The sequence below is a fragment of the Monodon monoceros genome, unplaced genomic scaffold, assembly GCF_005190385.1.
Source record: "Monodon monoceros isolate NGI ecotype Baffin Bay Population unplaced genomic scaffold, NGI_Narwhal_1 Super_Scaffold_9, whole genome shotgun sequence".
Lineage (NCBI taxonomy): Eukaryota > Metazoa > Chordata > Mammalia > Artiodactyla > Monodontidae > Monodon > Monodon monoceros.
The window spans coordinates 42,973,010-42,990,707 of record NW_021703786.1 but is presented as its reverse complement, the minus strand read 5'-3'; the positions used below and the strand labels follow the sequence as shown (position 1 = coordinate 42,990,707).

At 45.2% G+C, this 17,698-nt stretch overlaps 2 protein-coding genes across 6 annotated transcripts in view; one reads left to right on the top strand and one right to left on the bottom strand.

Moving 5' to 3' along the window:
* The window catches only part of DNAH9 (dynein axonemal heavy chain 9), a 301,339-nt gene extending 296,044 nt beyond the window's left edge, over positions 1-5,295 (top strand). The window contains exons 68-69 of the mRNA XM_029211821.1: positions 84-473; positions 4,819-5,295. Coding sequence (XP_029067654.1) covers positions 84-473; positions 4,819-5,046 — 618 coding nt within the window. The 3' untranslated portion in view covers positions 5,047-5,295. The remainder of the gene's footprint in view (positions 1-83; positions 474-4,818) is intronic.
* A 2,080-nt stretch (positions 5,296-7,375) lies between these two features.
* The window catches only part of ZNF18 (zinc finger protein 18), a 20,902-nt gene continuing 10,579 nt past the window's right edge, over positions 7,376-17,698 (bottom strand). For 4 of the 5 annotated variants that reach the window (XM_029212793.1, XM_029212792.1, XM_029212794.1 and 1 more), the window contains exons 6-8: positions 13,584-13,668; positions 12,844-12,951; positions 7,376-8,608 (exon numbers count right to left, since the gene is read on the bottom strand). In XM_029212793.1, coding sequence (XP_029068626.1) covers positions 7,842-8,608; positions 12,844-12,951; positions 13,584-13,668 — 960 coding nt within the window. In that variant the 3' untranslated portion in view covers positions 7,376-7,841. The remainder of the gene's footprint in view (positions 8,609-12,843; positions 12,952-13,583; positions 13,669-17,698) is intronic. The other variant, XM_029212796.1, reaches the window with a different exon arrangement.

Below are 17,698 nucleotides of genomic sequence, written 5' to 3'. Positions count from 1 at the left end.
TGTCTTCCCAAAGATCCCCGAGGCCAGCTGTTTCCAGGGACTTGCTGCCCCTCACTCTTTCCCCTCTCATTCTTTGTCTTCAGGGGGAGCTGACCATGACCAGCGACATGGAGAACTTACAGGACGCTCTGTACCTAGACACAGTGCCGGAGCCCTGGGTCAGGCGTGCCTACCCTTCCACTGCAGGCCTGGCAGCCTGGTTTTTGGACCTGCTCAACCGAATCAGGGAGTTGGAGGCCTGGACAGGCGACTTTACGATGCCCCCCACTGTGTGGTTGACAGGCTTCTTCAACCCTCAGTCCTTCCTGACCGCCATCATGCAGTCCACGGCCCGCAAGAATGAGTGGCCCCTGGACCAGATGGCCTTGCAATGTGACGTGACAAAGAAGAACAGAGAGGAATTCAGGAGTCCCCCTCGGGAAGGGGCCTACATCCATGGCCTCTTCATGGAAGGCGCTCGCTGGGATGCACAGGTAAATCCTGGGATGAGCCAAAGGGCATCCCCAGTGGGCTGATTACATACACATTGCCCCCTGTAAAGTACAATTGCTAAAAGGGATGCCCTTTTTTTTTTGCGGTACGCGGGCCTCTCACTGTTGTGGCCTCTCCCGTTGCGGAGCACAGGCTCCGGACGCGCAGGCTCAGCGGCCATGGCTCACGGGCCCAGCCGCTCCGCGGCATGTGGGATCTTCCCGACCGGGGCACGAACCCGTGTCCCCTGCATCGGCAGGCGGACTCTCAACCACTGTGCCACCAGGGAAGCCCAGAGATGCCCTTTGAGCATCCCTTGAGGCTGTCAAATCATTCCTACGTAGCCAAGGATGACATAAAGAGCACAGAGTGAGTAGAGAGGTTAAAGCAACAGACTATCTGGATCTGAATCCCAGCACTACCGCTTACTAATTCTGTGAAAAATCTCAGTTTACTCAACTGTTTTTTAAAAAATATTTATTTATTTAATTAATTTATTTGGCTATGCCGGGTCTTAGTTGTGGCACGTGGGATCTTTGTTGCTGCATGTGGGATCTTTGTTGTGGCACGCGGGATCTTTAGTTGCGGCATGTGGGATCTAGTGCCCTGACCAGGGATCGAACCCAGGCCCCCTGCATTGGGAGTGAAGAGTCTTAACCACTGGACCACCAGGGAAGTCCCTACTCAACTGTTAAATGGGAAAACAGAGTTGCTGTGATGATTAAACAAATTAATATGCAAGACACTTAGAACAGTGCCTGGTACATAGGGAGTGCTCAAAACTTGTTGTGTGACCTGGGGGTATCATTTCACCTCCCTGGTCCACTTTCCTCATTCATGAGCTCTTGGAGGGCAGGAATCCCTCCTACTTTTTACACTGCTACGTGTTAGCAAAGGGGTGCCAGTTGTATTTAAAGTGACACTTTGAATGGATTCCTCACTGCAGGCTAATACAAATTTGAGTCAGCATAAGATCAGAAAAGATGTTTTGTCTCCGATAGGAAACTAGCAAACAAGCACAGGTGGCGGGGATAAATGACATGAACAAGGATGGATAACTCTAGGACAAGTTTACATTTGTTATACACATGATCTGGAAGGACTACTTAGTCAAATATCCCATTTGGCAATATTTGCACTAAACTATTCCTAGCAGTCAATACAAAGGAACGTGGGAAAACTATTAGAAGGTCTAGAAGATCCTACAAGTCCGCATTAAAATGCATAGAGAGCTGTACTAAGTTGAAGAGTGTCCCCTCAAAATTCATGTCCACCCAGAACCTCAAAATGTGACCTATTTGGAAAGGGGTCTTTACAAATGTAATTAGTGAAGATGAGGTCACGCTAGGATAGAGTAGGCGCTGAACCCAATGATCGGTGTCTTTATAAGAGGAGAATGCTCTGTGAAGACGGAGGCAGACTGGAGGGGTGCATCTACAGGCCGAGGGAGGCCAAGGGCTGCAGCAACCACCAGACACTAGGGGAAAGGCATGGGACAGGTTCTGCCTCAGAGCCTCCAGAAGGAACCAACCCTACCTACACTTTAAGACGTCTAGCCTGCAGGACTGTGAAAGAATACGTTTCTGTTGTTTTGAGCCACTGTCTTTGTGATAATTTTGTTACGGCAGCCCTAGGAAACCAGTCAAGGGCCAACAGAAAGGACGGTAAAGTGGGGCAGTGTTCAAGCAGCCTGAACGTTGAGAAGGAAGCCTACTTCTCTCTCTCCACCTGAACATTTGCACAAGTCTGTCAGTCGAGATCACATGTGGACTGTGTTAGGTGTAGGGTAGCCAGAGCTAGGATACTAAAGACTCCAAAATGAGAGAAGTGCAGAAAGATAAGTAGGGGGGAAGCTCAGAAGGAGGAGCACTGGCACTGGGGGACAAAGGGATATTGATTCCAAACAACTGCCTCCCATTTGTTCATTACCTTGTTTCCAAATAATAAATACAAACAAAAAAATAACACCCGCCCACCAAGAACTCTTGTTCTCAGAGTCTATATCCCAGAAAGCATTCAGCAAAAAGGGAAGGGCGGGCTTCCCTGGTGGCGCAGTGGTTGAGAATCTGCCTGCCAGTGCAGGGGACACGGGTTCGAGCCCTGGTCTGGGAAGATCCCACATGCCACGGAGCAACTGGGCCTGTGAGCCACAATTACTGAGCCTGCGCGTCTGGAACCTGTGCTCCGCAACAAGCGAGGCCGCGATAGTGAGAGGCCCGCGCACCGCGATGAAGAGTGGCCCCTGCTTGCCGCAACTAGAGAAAGCCCTCGCACAGAAATGAAGACACAACACAGTCAAAAATAAATATATAAATAAATAAAAGATTACTATTAAAAAAAAGAAAAGGCAAGGGTAAGGATGTCCAAAATTCCTCTCCTCCATAAAACAAGAACATTGGCAAAAAAAAATATATATATATACACACATGTATATAAAGATATATATAATAAGATATAATATATATCATATATATAAGATAATAGTATAATAAGGTATATATCAAAATCATATATAATAATTTTATACATATATATATATATATATATATATATATACCAGAATCAAACTTGTCAGAACTCCGGAAATTAACCAAAGGCTTTTGGCAACCAGAGCAGTGTTTGTTGAAGAAAAATGACTGAAAAAAGAGCAAGCATTAAATGCAAATGGATTAAACACTACAATTAAAAGGCAGAGATTGGCAGAATGGATTAAATTTTTAAAAACCTGATCCAACTACATGCTGTGTATAAGAGACACACTTTAGATTTAAAGACACAAATAGGTTGAAAGTAAACAGATGGAAAAGACATGCCATGAAAACAGTAACCAAAGAGAGTTGGGGGACTATACTGATAGTAGACAAAATAGACTTAAAATTGTTATTAGAGAAAAGACAGAAGAGAGAGGAATTGTAGAGACCAAAAAAGGCATTTTACAATGATAAAAGGTCCATCCATCAAGAAGATATAACAATGACAAATATATGTGCATCTAATAAAACAGACCCCAAAATAAAGGAGATGAAAACTGTCAGAATTGAAGGGAGAAACAGACAACTCAACCATAATAACTGACGACGTTAACACCCCACTACTAATGGTGACAGCTAATGGTTATAGAGTTTCTTTCTGGGGTGATAAAAATATTCTGGAATTTAGATAGTGGTGATGACTGTACAAGTTTATAAATATACTAAAAACCAGTGAAATGTACATTTTAAAAGAGTTGGTTTTATGGTATATGGAAAAAGAAAGGTTCTACCCCTGCTGCCACTCCCTACCATAAACACTCAGTTGTGGGGGACAAGGGGTCCTCACTGTTTACCTTAGTTCTATTAGTTACTGTGCCTCATGTCAGCCTCTACCAGAACTGAAGAGGCACATCCTTCCCGTTAAATACATTTCATGGGAATTAAAACAAATTCTGTCCACAGCATAAGGGGCTCAGAATCAGCTAGGCACGGGCAAGGAATCCATGAGTCACGCTGGATCATCATTTCCCAAAGTATGTTCAGAAAAACCCTAGTGCCACGGGAAATGAATAGGTTGCAAGAAAAGGGTCCTGTGGTCAAATAAGTTTGGGAAAGACTGGGATAAATAAAGTCAAACTGTTTTCTTTACTGCCAGGACTTCTTGTCTTCAGTGTGCTAGTGTGCACCGTAAAGCTCCAGGTCCAGGGTCTGGTAAGCACCACTTCCCAAGCTTATTTCACCAAGGCACCTTTTTGTTCCTCAGAATATTTCTCAGGACTACTAGGAAAAACTTCCCCAGACAGCACTATGGAGACATCTCAGAACCAGAGAGAGGCCCCAGCTGGAAAGCTACAGAACGGCCAGGTCCCTGTTACTTGAGTGAAGATAGAACACAGCTCCCTCTGCTCAAAAAGAGAAAATGCTCTAGAGGGTGGAGGACAGCACATAAGAAGCTGGAACAGGACATAACCAAAGCCTTAACATCTAAAGCGTTTGCCGGCAGGGACCGTGTCTTGCTCAGCTGTAAGTCCCTAGCACCTAGCATGACATCTGGCAGATAGCTGCATTCGGTATGCTTACGAAATGGCAAAATAAAACTAAGAGAAATTCAAGCCCCAAAGACATTAATGTGCATATGATATGCAACAGCTTTTGGAACTCTGCTTCGAGAAGATATTCAGGCTGAAAAACAGTGGGAATATGATGTCCACCCCTCCATGGCACCCCATCGTGGGTTGTCGAGAGAACTTAGTAAGGGGGTGGGCCCAGGGCAACCAGGTCTTCCCAGTCTCTCTCCCGGATCTCCCGACAGGAGCAGGCCTGGCTGGCTGAGCTTGGGGCCTGACCTGAGATGTTCTCGTGTCCTTGTCCTCAGGCTGGGGTCATCACCGAGGGGAAGCTGAAGGAGCTGGCGCCCCCCATGCCTGTGTTGCTCCTCAAGGCCATCCCCGCAGATAAGCAGGATTGCCGCAGTACCTATCCCTGTCCTGTGTACAAGACTTGTCAGCGAGGACCCACCTACGTGTGGACTTTACACCTGAAGACGAAGGAGAAGCCTTCCAAGTGGGTTCTGGCCGGAGTAGCCTTGCTTCTGCAGGTGTAGCTCCTTGCAGACCCACCGAGGAGACAGAGCTGGGCTGGAGGCTGCCCAGAGGGACCAGTGGAGAGGGCGGACCACAGCCCTAGAGAAAGATGAGAAACCGAAAGCACTCACAGTTCTGAAGAATTCCTTTGGGGAACTCGGAGAGAAGGACCTACAGTGAGGCAGAGTTAGAGGAGTGTGGACCTGGGAACTAGGGGAGAAGAGTCTTGTAACACTGACCCTTTCCTAATAAAGCGATTTGTTCTTCAACTGTGTCTGGTCCAGGCTTTGAGCATTCCAGAGTCGTAAGTTATCATGAAGAGCCCAAGAGAAATGAGCCACAGGCACTTGAGCCCTGACGTCGTTATACAGCCCTACACGCAGCGCCCTAGTTCCCAGCTAGTCCAGGGCCCAGCGGCACCGGCATTGCCGATGAATCAGAGTCTGCATTTTAACAAGCTCCCCAGGTGATTTGTATGCACTTTATGGTTTGAGGAACGTTACTCTGGATCAGGGGGCCACCAAACTTTTTCTGTTAGGGATCAGATAGTAAATATTGTAGGCTTCGCAGGGCATACTGCTTCCGTTGCCACTGCTCACCTCTACCACTGTGACCCCGAAGCAGCCATAGATGATACCTAAAGGAATGGGTGTGGCCACGTTCTAATAAAACCTTACAAAAACAGGCAGTGGGCTAAATTTTGCTGATCACTGCTCTAGAGGATGAGGGAAGTATATATGCAATATTTATCCTTCATTAATCCACACATCCATTTAACAAGTGTTTAACATATACTAGTTGCCGAGGACAAAACTGCAAACAAGGTGGATTGTTTCCTTGTCTTTCCGTCATCCTTCAGATCATTTAAGAGGGGCCCAAGGAGAAATCTTTCACCTAAAGCTTTTTAACCTAAAAGTTTTCTAGATTTTCCTCTGTGGAACACATTTTCACTGGATGCCCAAAGAGGTCTACAGTTTTAATGAGCTGTAGAGAGCTCTATGGGGAGGCTTGTTTGTTAAGTCGTCTGGGGGTGGGGGTCCACCACTCCTTCTAGGATCATTACTTCCACATGTCCTTGGAGAGACTTATTTTTGGATTAATTACTATTTAGTTCAGTGGTTCTTCATTTTGAGCAGGCATCAGAATCCCCTGGAGGACTTGTTAAAACAAAGATTGCTGGCCCCCACCATTCAGAGTTTGATTCAGTAAGTCTAAGAAATTGCCGATGCTCCAAGTCTGGGGACTGCACTTTGAGAACTCCTGATTCAAAACATAAAAACCCACCCTCCTACAAACCTCTGCTATGAGAACACAGAGTCTCATGCCAATTCCACCATGATTTTCCTGCTTTCTGCCTTGTGGTTCCCGCATCCCCAAAAGAAGGGCCTTATTCCTCATCTTCATGCTATAAGAGAGTTAACAAATTCCTCTGGAATCCAGGGATTCCAACCTAAGTGCTGTCTCTCCTCACATCAGCCAGCAATGTACTTCCCATTGTTTGCCAACAACTTGCAGTTTCTTGCCTACAGTTCATCTGTTCCCATGGAGATAGCTCTGTCCTCCTCCTCAGCATCACGCTTCCTGATCCTCACTGGGAACAGTACAGTGAGAGCAGGCAGAGGACGACCAAGATGTTCCTAACACGTACAGACAAAATGAGAGAAGGAAGATAATTTTAGAGGCCAGGACACTTTGGCAAAAATGATGGATGGCCTAAGGGGGATGCCAGGAGAAAGAGGGGCAACTTGAGGCCCCAGAGCAAGTGGGAGGTGGGCATGGAAAGAGGACACCAGAGTGCCCTGCACTGGCCAAGCTCTCACCGGGGCACCAGGCTAGCAAGTTCCCATCACTGTTCTGCTGGCTGGTAAACTTGGTGCGTTTGTACGAGCTGATCTAGGAGCTCAACCACCACTTAGGGTCTGTGAGTTCCAGTCAGTACACAGTGGACGCTGCAGACACAGACAAGACAGGGCGTGACGACCAAGTTTATTGAAAAAAGGGAAGCTTGAGTTAGCTTTGCACCTTTATGACAAAGACCACACTGAGCTAACTGGCCTCTACGCTCCCCCCTCTGGAACAGAAGACCTGCTCTAGGACCACAGTTCTAAAGGGCGGATGTGAGGTTCTTCCCAGCAGCAGCTGCAGCTAATCCAGTTAAAGCCTTCCCAGAGACCACTCCTAAAACGGGACCTCCAAGTGGCACGCTTTCCCCAAGGGGTCCAAGAGAAGAGATGAGCTGAAAGGTGAAGACTTTTCTTCCTCCTGATGCAGAAGCAAGAAAGTCAACCTGCGTGAAATCCAATCCCGAGGCCGAGATATCCTCTGCGTCGAAAACCATGTCCCAGTCTCTCCTCTCCAATCCATGAAAAAATGAGAGAACAGGGATATTTTCTAAGAGATGCAATTTCTACGGATGGAGCCAAGTTTGTTTTTTATTTTTTTTTTAATAAATTTATTTATTTTTGGCCACGTTGGGTCTTTGTTGCTGCGCGCATGCTTTCTCTAGTTGTGGCGAGCGGGGGCTACTCTGCGTTGCGGTGCGCGGGCTTCTCATTGCGGTGGCTTCTCTTGTTGCGGAGCACGGGCTCTAGGTGCACGGGCTTCAGTAGTTGTGGCACGCGGGCTCTAGAATGCAGGCTCAGTAGTTGTGGCGCACGGGCTTAGTTGCTCCGCGGCATGTGGAATCTTCCCAGACCAGGGCTTGAACCCGTGTCCTCTGCATTGGCAGGCGGATTGTTAACCACTGCGCAAGCAGGGAAGCCCGCCAAGTATTTTTAAATGGACCAGGAGACAGACATGGGCTCAGAGAGCTTGGCTATTGAAAGGGCTTCTTTCCCAAATGGGATCTTTGATGTTTGGCAAGGCTTGAGCTCCAGCTGAAACTTTTCCCACAGCGGGAGCACTTATAGGGTTTCTCTCCTGTGTGAACCCTCTGATGCCTATTAAAGTTGGATCTCTGAATAAAACTCTTCTCACAGATGGGGCACTTATAGGGCTTCTCCCCCGTGTGGATTTTCTCGTGGTGGCGCAGCCCCGAGAAGTCGCTAAAGCCCTTCCCACACGTATCACACTTGCAGGGCTTCTCGCCTGTGTGGATTCGCTGATGCTTCACGAAGTTTGAACTCCGCAGAAAGGCTTTTTTGCAGGTGGGGCACTGAAAGTACGTCTCTCCAGTGTGAGTTCTTTGGTGAAAATCCAGCTGGGAATTCCGGTAGAAGGCTTTCCCACACTCCCTGCAGGTAGGGAGTCTCTGGGCCATGGGGGCTCTCGGCTGCCGTCGCGGGGAGGCCTCTCTCTTCCCCTCCAGCCATGGCGTGGACGGCTCTCCGGGAAGAGGTGGCAGGTGCTGACCCAGCTGCGTCCCAGAATTCCTCTCTCGGGGAGAGGGCTGCGCCCCTGTCCCCTCACCATGAAGGTTCTCCTGGGCCTCGGGGAGATTCTCTCCTTCTCCAAAGCATCTCGGCTCATCCTTGCTGAAGAGGCCACTCAAGGAAGTCTGAGGAGGCTCTCCTGAGGCTTGAGGGTCCTGGTCCCTGTAGTTCTCCAAGTTTAAGTTCTCTTTGTCATTCTCCTGTCTGTCCCCTGAAAGGAGAAAGAAGATATGGAGCAGCTCAATCAGTGGTCTGCCCTGCTTTGCAACTCATGTGTCAGAGAGAGGGTCATCACAAAACATTAATTCTTTTTACCAAGAGGGCATCGGTGAGTGAAGAAAAACACTGTCCAGCCTGAGCACCTGGCACTCACTTCACGTGTGTCCAGGCTGTGACTCAGCTCTGGAACCAAGGAGAAAAAGTGACAGCAGAGGATGGCTCCCAGAGGCCGTAGTGGCCACCCCCACAAAGAAGCAGCAAGTTTCTTAAGCCCAGGAAAAACAAGTCTAGTATATGAGAGTACTACTCTAAAAACGTATTGTTTTTTATCTAATTATATATAAAAGATAAATATGATCACTAAAAACAATTTGAAAAGCATACACAAGAAAACCAAATCAACCTCAATTATACCACCCAGAGGCAACAACTATGAGTATACATTTCCTTCCAGTCTTTATCTAATTTATACATATGTATGTATGTATGTATGTACATATGTATGTATGTGCTTTTTTCTGACACAACTGATATCATACTGTATAAACAGTTCTATTTCTGGCTTTGTAGCCTTTAAATTGTAGATGGTGGTACTTATCAATTCCTCATGGATTCTCCCTTTCACAAGTCACCCCAAAATTCATGAAATGCAACCATGTGTCATTTTACTGTGGTTGTGATGCACAGTGAGACTGCTGTGTAAAAGTGAACCCCTCAGTCTGCGCTTGAATCCAGCATTCACTTGTGCTTCATTATGTCACGTAACAGTTAAATTTTGTTTTTCTCATCATAACTTGGGTTTTTGCTTATTACTACTTAATGATGCATGTAGTAAAGATTTTTATTTTAGTGGTAGAATTTATCTTCAACTTTTCTAAATTACTTTATTCCTGTAGATCTAAAGGAGCTGCTTGCCTTTCTCTTTCCTATATCAGTGTCTTTCAAATTATCAGCTAGAGACCGGAATCTGCTAGAGAACCAGACCTGAACTTGGTAATTCAGAGCCTTATAACATGTTCCTCTCAGATGGCAAAGGTACTTTCTCCTTTCTTTAAAGAAGCCTTTATAAATATCATTTTAAAGAGCTGAATAATGGCCCACTATGGAGACGTCATAATAAACACATAAGAGGAAACAGAATTTATTTAAGAGTTCTCCTACTATGGGAATTAAGTTGTTTGTTATATTTTGCTACTATAAATAATGATGTGATAAGCCTTTTTCTTCATAAATTCTGCCCACATTTCTGATCAATATCTTAAAGGAGGTTCCTCAAAGTAGAATTACTGTGTCAATGGGCATGAATGGTATTAAGGCTGTTGACACCTACTGGCAAATTGATTCCCGCAACGACTCTGCCATCCTCGGGTCTGAGAGGCTGGGCAGAGAGGAGGCGAGTGTTCAATACCTAAGCACTGACTGTGTCTCAAGTATCTGCCATTAAGCCTGGTGAAAAATGGCTTCTCATTGGTATAAATTTTAATTCTTTAGTTATTAAAGGATCAGTTTTTTCACACTTATGAGTTATTTTTCATACTCCAAGACTGCTGTCCACTTTTTTTTTTACTGGGAAAGTCACTTTTTTTCTTATCAGCTTGCATTAACTCCTTCTATATTAAGAAAAATAGTCACTTATCTGTCATGTTCGTGAAAAGAGTTTTTCACCGTTTAGTTATTACTTTAATTTTGTTTGGGGTTATTTTTATGTATAGGAGTTGTAGTCTCTTTCTTTTTAAATACAGTCAAATCTATTAATCTTTTAATGATTCTTTTCCGTTGCTTTTATACTTATAAAAAGCTTCCCCAGCTTGACATGAGTCAAACATTTACCCGTTTTCTTCTCTATTATTATTTTATTTTCATATTTTATGTCTTTTTCATCTGTTTCCAACTTATTTTGGTATATGACATACATAAAATTTAAGCTGATTCCTCTTCCCAGTCTTTTCTCCTTATTTTGCTCATCCCATGGATTTGTTCTGCTTCTTCCTTCATCACATATTGAAGTCCTTTATAGACCAGCCTCTGTTCCCAGGCTCTGTCTTCTGTTCCATTGGCCTGTGCATCTATTGTTATATCAGTATCCCACTGTGGTAATGAGTTTACCCTTTTAAAATGATATACTCTTAATATTTACAGACCCAACACTGATGAAACATTCTTCTTTCAAACCTTTTTACTGTTCTTGCAGTATTTTTCCTGATAACTACTTAAGAACCATTTTTCCAAATATAGTTGACCCTTGAACGAGGGGTTTGGGGCACCCACCCTGGTGTAGTCAAATTCGAAGTGTAACTTTATAGTCAGCCCTCAGTATCCAGGTTCTGCATCAGTGGATTCAACCAAATGCGGATCGTGTACAAATTTATTGAAAAAAATCTGAGCATAAGTGTTCCTGCACAGTTCAAACCTTTGCTATACACGGGCCAACTGTGTATATATATATATATTTTATATATATATATATATAATATATATATATATATATATATAAAATTTTAATCCTCTGGGAATTTGATTAGAGGTATGAGTATAAGGCTTTTTGAGGCTTACTCACCTGCTGACCTTCTTTAACAGTGAGCTGTTCTTCCATATGGTCAAACAAAATAGCGTCTCTACCCTCTCCTGGGACATCACCCCCTGCTCTGAGTCCAGATTTGGCAGACTGCTCACTCTTGTACCTTTGAGACCAGACTAGTCCTTTCCTGTCTTGGTATCACTGTCTCGCCCCTGCACACCTGGACTCCTGCGTCGGCTGCCCACAGGGTTCCCGTCCTCCAAGGGGACCCTCCCGGGCTGTCCTGCACGCGGCTGCTTCCTTAGCCTCTCTCCCCACAAATCCTCTTTCAAGAACCTACAATGGCGTCTCTTTCCCTTATCAAGGCAGGCCGGCTTTATACACTCTCCACAGTCTGGTTCAAGGTAAGATATAATGGGACCATGTCAGCAGGTGAGATGACAGGAAAGAAAAAAAATAGAATGTTGCCATATGGAGATAGAGTGAGCAAGTATCACAAATAAAATCCTACCGCATGGGAGTACAGGGGCAATCCCTGTACCTTCCTCTCAATTTTGCTGTGAACCTGAAACTGCTCTAAAAAATGAAGTCTATTAAAACAAAAATCCTACTGCAACAACCTCTAAAGCAGCATTTTCAAACTTTTTTTTTTTGTCTGCTACCCACGATAAGAAATACTTTTATATCGAAATATATTCTGATATTTTCTATTCGGTATTATCATTTCATTTTTTAAAATGCTGGTTGCAACCCTATAAAATATTTTCACAACCTGCTAACTGGTCACAAAATGCAGTTTAAAAAATACTGCTCCAAAGGAATCCTTGTGAAGTAGTATTATGATAAATATATTGCTTAAAATTAAAACCGTATGTCTCATGTGATGCTTGCTGTCTCTGTGGTATTGATACATTAGCGAAGGAAACAATTAATGAGATCTTACTGGGGAGAAAGAATGGCCTGTCATACAGTTCCCATCCTTGGTCCTTTTATTCCTCCATGGTTCTGGGATCTTTTGTAGATTTGAGGGAGAGAGAGAGTGTGTGTGTGTGTGTGTGTGTGTGTGTGTGCAGGAATGTTTGACAGTTGATTTTACATAACTGCAATGTTTTTAAAAGAACGTAGAATGCAAAGGGTAATTGCTGTTTTACAGCAGAACAAGTTCATATTTCTTCGTACCAGTCTTAAAATAATGTGATTTATATGAAGTATTTGATGTTGCTTCTGTTTAATGAGACTTAGATGCATGGAGATTAGCTAGACCATATTTTTCTGTTTGTCTTGTTTATTTTGTTGAGGGTGGGTCAGTTACCATTCACCATAACCAGAGTAAGAAAAGTCTAGTTACTTTGAACCTTCTTGTTAGGAAGGATACTAGTGGCCTGTTAGATAATCTTTTTTTAATAATAGAATTCAACCCATATCTGTTTTGGTCTCAACTGTACTAACCCTAATTCTAAGAAAGAAAGCTGTCAAAACAGGCAAGAGTGAGGCAACAGATCGGATGCGGGGTCTTTCTTCCATGATTAAATATGTGTCAACAGCCCAATAGTCAGAGACGAGACCCACCTCGGTACTCAAACTGGACTGACCAGATCACGGCCGGTGAGAACCAATGTAATAGAAACCAAGTACTGATGTTGCCCCACCACCTCCAATATAATGCCTGGAGGTCAGAAATGGCTCTGGACCAGTAGAGGATCACTCACCTATGCAGGTGGGTCTTGGGATCTTCTCGCTGATGTGTAGGTGTGGTCCTGTCAGCTCTGCCCCAAACCCAGCTGGATCAGTCAGGTCATGCTTGGGATTGGAAATGCCTGGTACAGAGAGAGATAATCTGTGGGCCTGGATGAATGGGGAGCACTGGGGACCAAGCCATGTTGCTCAAAGGAGGGCCCTGAGTGCAAAGGGAACTAGGGAAGCTCTGGAGACCACTGAGGATGTGCGGAGCGTCTAAGACACCAGTACTCACGAGAAACCCAGGATATATGGTGAAGGCCACAAAAAGAAGATTCTGAGAGGGAGGAGTCAGACCACTGGCAGGCTGGTGTGAGGGTCGTGACTGGGACCCCCACGCATGGTTGGCTGGGACTGTGGTTAGTAGAAAAGACCATGCATGGTCGGCCACCGCTGAGCCCCGTCGTAACTCAGCACCTACGAGCTACGTAACAGTGAGCAAATGACTTGATCTGATGCTCACTTTCATCAGCTTAAAATGGGAATTCCATCACCCGTTTCACAGATGAGAGGAGTTACTGTACATGAGGAGCCACAACAGTGCCAGGCGCACAGAACACGTTCAATACAGGGAGCTGTCATTATAACTCAACCACCTCCAGCTCCCCAGTTCCCAGCCACATCTCTAAGGATTTTCTTCACCCAAGCAGTGTGGCTGTCTCTAAAGCACATGGAAGATGTCTCCTTCCATCAGGCTGACCCATGCCCGTACCTCCTGAGACCATCTTCCCGTAAGTCTCCAGCATGAGATCCCAGTATTGCTCCTTCTGAGTGGAATCCAGGTGCCTCCACTGCTCCTAGAGAAAAACACAATGCTGTGAGTCCAGGGAAGGCTTCTGAACCCTCCTTCCCTGCCTGTGGGAGGCTGAGAAGAAAGGAATGGGCCTCAGGATCCTGGCCATCAGATGGTCTGAGAAAGCATGGGAGGAGCTTCAATGGGAAATCGACAGGGCCTGCCTCAGTGTTTCTTGCTGTGGTTAGAAAACATTTAGGTTTTAAGTTCCGTATTTTCTTTTAAGTTGCCTGTTTTTGCGAGTGGAGAAGAAAGAGAAGGCAGGAGCCCTTTCTCCACTTTCCTTTTGCTTAACTCTCTCAGTGCTTATCAGAGAGGTCTTTGAGCAGCAGGGGCCCGATATTCCCCATATTTCATTAAAGTCTGGAAATTCAAGAGGGAAAGGAAAGAAATTTTAAAATGTATTTGTTGGAAAAGCAAGTGCAAATCAGTGAAGGGGTGGGAAGGGTAAAGAATGGCATCAGGCGAGTTGTGAGTCTCACTGTGAGACAGACTGTGGCCTCGGAGCAGAAATGCTGCAGCCACACACACTTCGAATCTCCCGACGGTTCTGAGTTTAGGTCCAACAGCAGATCAGTTTTCCTCCAGTGAGTGGGAAATGGAGGGGCTCCCTAGAGCAAGCTGTCCCTTGAGTACGCCTAAAACATGCCCTTCTCATCCTGTGGAACTGAGCCTGGAGACTCAACACTGGGAAGGCCATGGAGCTGGGGTCAACTTTTGTGAATCAAATGGCAGTCTCCCCACCAGGAGGCTGACTGTTAGACACTCAGTTTGTACAGCAGAGTGATGAACAGCACAGTCTCTGGCGTCAGACGCACTGGGATTCACGTCCCAGGTCTGCCATTTCCAGCTGCGTGGTCTTGAGGAAGTTACTAAACTTTCCTGGGCCTCAGTCCTCACCTAATGATAGTACTAGACTCAAAACACTGTCTGGAGGTTTAACAGAAGTAACCAAGTGTGAGCTACTTTCAAAGCACCCACTACTTTTCATTCATAGCATTCATCACAGTTTATTAAATATTTATATATATGTACACACACACACACACACACACACACACACACACACTCACGAACGTATTTAATGAACAGTTGACTCTGTAGCACATTCGCACCATGAGAAAAGGATCCTCCACTGTTCTCTCTCAGTTCCCAAGACCATGCCCAGGCTGGAGCAGGCACTCAATAGAAGTTGTCTGGGTGAAACAAAGCCCTTAGCAAACAAGTGCTTGGTAGGCGGTCTATATTCTCACCACCACTACCACACGCAGCCTACGGGTTATCGGTCTCCCAAGGTTCACAGGGAGAATTCAGGGATCCTGCACACTCTTGGAAACCCCAAAGTTGATAACCATCTATTATTGTCATGAACGGCCAGCCAGGCCACAGGCGGCAGAAGTGAGGAGAAGAAGAATGAGAAGAGAAGTCACCCTCCATCACACCCAACCCACTACCCGGGGAGGCCATTCCCCATTCTACATTAACTCTGCCCCCAGTACATTAAGGGGACTGGAAATGGCTGAAAGAGAGTGGAGACGCCAAAAATTCTTTAACTAGCAGATACTAAGCTTTAAAAGAAGAAAAGAAAAGGAGGAGTTAAATTTCTTAGGGTGAAAAAAGTGAAAAGGTGAAAAGTGGAAAAGTGAACTCTATATGTTTATTAACTATAACCACATTTTAAATACGGATTTTAATTTTTAAAAATTTAAAGTAGGAATTTTTAGCAACTTACTTTGTTAATCTTCTGTGAAGGAAGCTACCTTAACAGCCTACTGGAAATAACCAGCTTGAGCAAACACTGCTGAATACAGGAGTCCTCGGTCTTCCTGGTCAAAACACACAGACCCTCACGTCGGCGCTGGCAGAGAAAAGGACGGGCTGCCAAGCGCGGTAACATCTGCCTGGAGGCCTGGCTCGCCGGACACAGGCCTCGTCCACGGGCACCAAGAGAGTAGCCACCCAGCACAGTACAAGGCAGAAAGGAATACAGCCACCAAATCCCCCAAGGGCCACCATCAGCCCTTTCAAAGCCCAGGAAAGAGGCTTCAGGAGTCTCTGGAAGGTGTGCCTCCAGATTAAAGCCACACATTTACTCAAGTAACTGCCCAGGAGCTAGGGATGCATATGAAGCCCCTTACTTAAGAGGCAAGACACCAACTGCAGCCATCTTCATTTTCTGTCATTTTTATAAGAGGAGAAAAATGTCCAAATTCCTATTCTGGAAGGATGGAAGTATGAGATTTGATGGGGAAATCATCTGAGTTTCATGTGGAAACAGCACCATCTTGTGGGTTTGTGGGACACTGCCACAACTGACTGGCACACAGGCATCTGTGCTGTGTTCCCTTCCCAAGGTTTGAAGACACGGGAACCGGCGCCAGTGCAACCCCAAGTCTGTGAGACTGTCTCTGACTCAGTCACGGCATCTACCACTGTGGACCTCATACCCTGCCATTGTTCTCGAGGTTCCTAATCTAGGGAACAGATTAGAGGACATGATTCTTTATACTGTATTTAAACACTCCCTTCAGTTAGTCACAAAAGACTCCATTAAACATCGAGGTCCTTCTGACGCAAATAGTTGTTGGTTTGGGGGAGGGATACTGGGATCGGGTAGGGATGATTTTGGTTTTTTGGGTGAGTGGCTATTAATCAGTTACCGGCTATATATAGGAAATTTATATATTACATATATTTATATACATACATTTATATGGTGCTGCTGGTGAGCATTTGGAATACTTTGACTTCAAGCTACCCAGAACAAGTCATGGTTAATGTCCTCATGTAATGTAGAGCTAATGTTTAAGTCCGCTAGTTAAAATATGTTAATAAGTTGTATATGCCTTTCATAGGGATACTCTGTATTTACTATAGAAGCAATAATAATCCTCCAAGTCGACCTGAAATATTTGGCAGAATACCCAAATCTTTTTCACCAAGGAGCCTCCTGCCTAACAGTTTGGTTTCTGCGTACTTAAAAGCAGGAAGATGGGCACCCTTGAGTCACTGAAAAGCTGTATCCCTTCCCTGCCCCCTCCCCACCCTCTGCCCGGGGTAAACTGCAAAGCTCGGACTCTGGTTTCTAAATCTTTTGAGCCTGGAAAGCTGAGGCTCAGACACATCTACAGCGGCTTCCCTGTGTCCTCACCTTCACTCTCAAGTACCCCACGAGGAAAGTCCCAAGAAGAGCTCCCCAAAGGTTTGAAACAATGCTCTGATTAAGGTCTACAGGTGCCTGAAAAAGTTGATTTTTTTTTTAACATCTTTATTGGAGTATAATTGCTTTACAGTGGTGTGTTAGTTTCTGCTGTATAACAAAGTGAATCAGCTATACGTATACATATATCCCCATATCCCCTCCCTGTTGCGTCTCCCTCCCACCCTCCCTATCCCACCCCTCTAGGCGGTCACACAGCACCGAGCTGATCTCCCTGTGCTATGTGGCTGCTTCCCACTAGCTATCTTTTTTTTTACATCTTTATTGGAGTATAATTGCTTTACAATGGTGTGTTAGTTTCTGCTGTATAACAAAGCGAATCAGCTATACGTATACACATATCCCCATATCTCCTCCCTCTTGCGTCTCCCTCCCCCCCTCCCTATCCCACCCCTCTAGGTGGTCACACAGCACTGAGCTGATCTCCCTGTGCTATGTGGCTGCTTCCCACTAGCTATCTTTTTTTTTTTTTTGCATCTTTATTGGAGTATAATTGCTTTACAATGGTGTGTTAGTTTCTGCTGTATAACAAAGCGAATCAGCTATACGTATACACACATCCCCACATCCCTTCCCTCTTGTGTCTCCCTCCCACCCTCCCTATCCCACCCATCTAGGTGGTCACAAATCACCGAGCTGATCTCTCTGTGTTATGCGGCTGCTTCCCACTAGCTATCTATTTTTGTGTGGTTTTTTTTTACATCTTTATTGGAGTATAATTGCTTTACAATGGTGTGTTAGTTTCTGCTTTATAACCAAGTGAATCAGTTATACATATACATATGTTCCCATATCTCTTCCCTCTTGTGTCTCT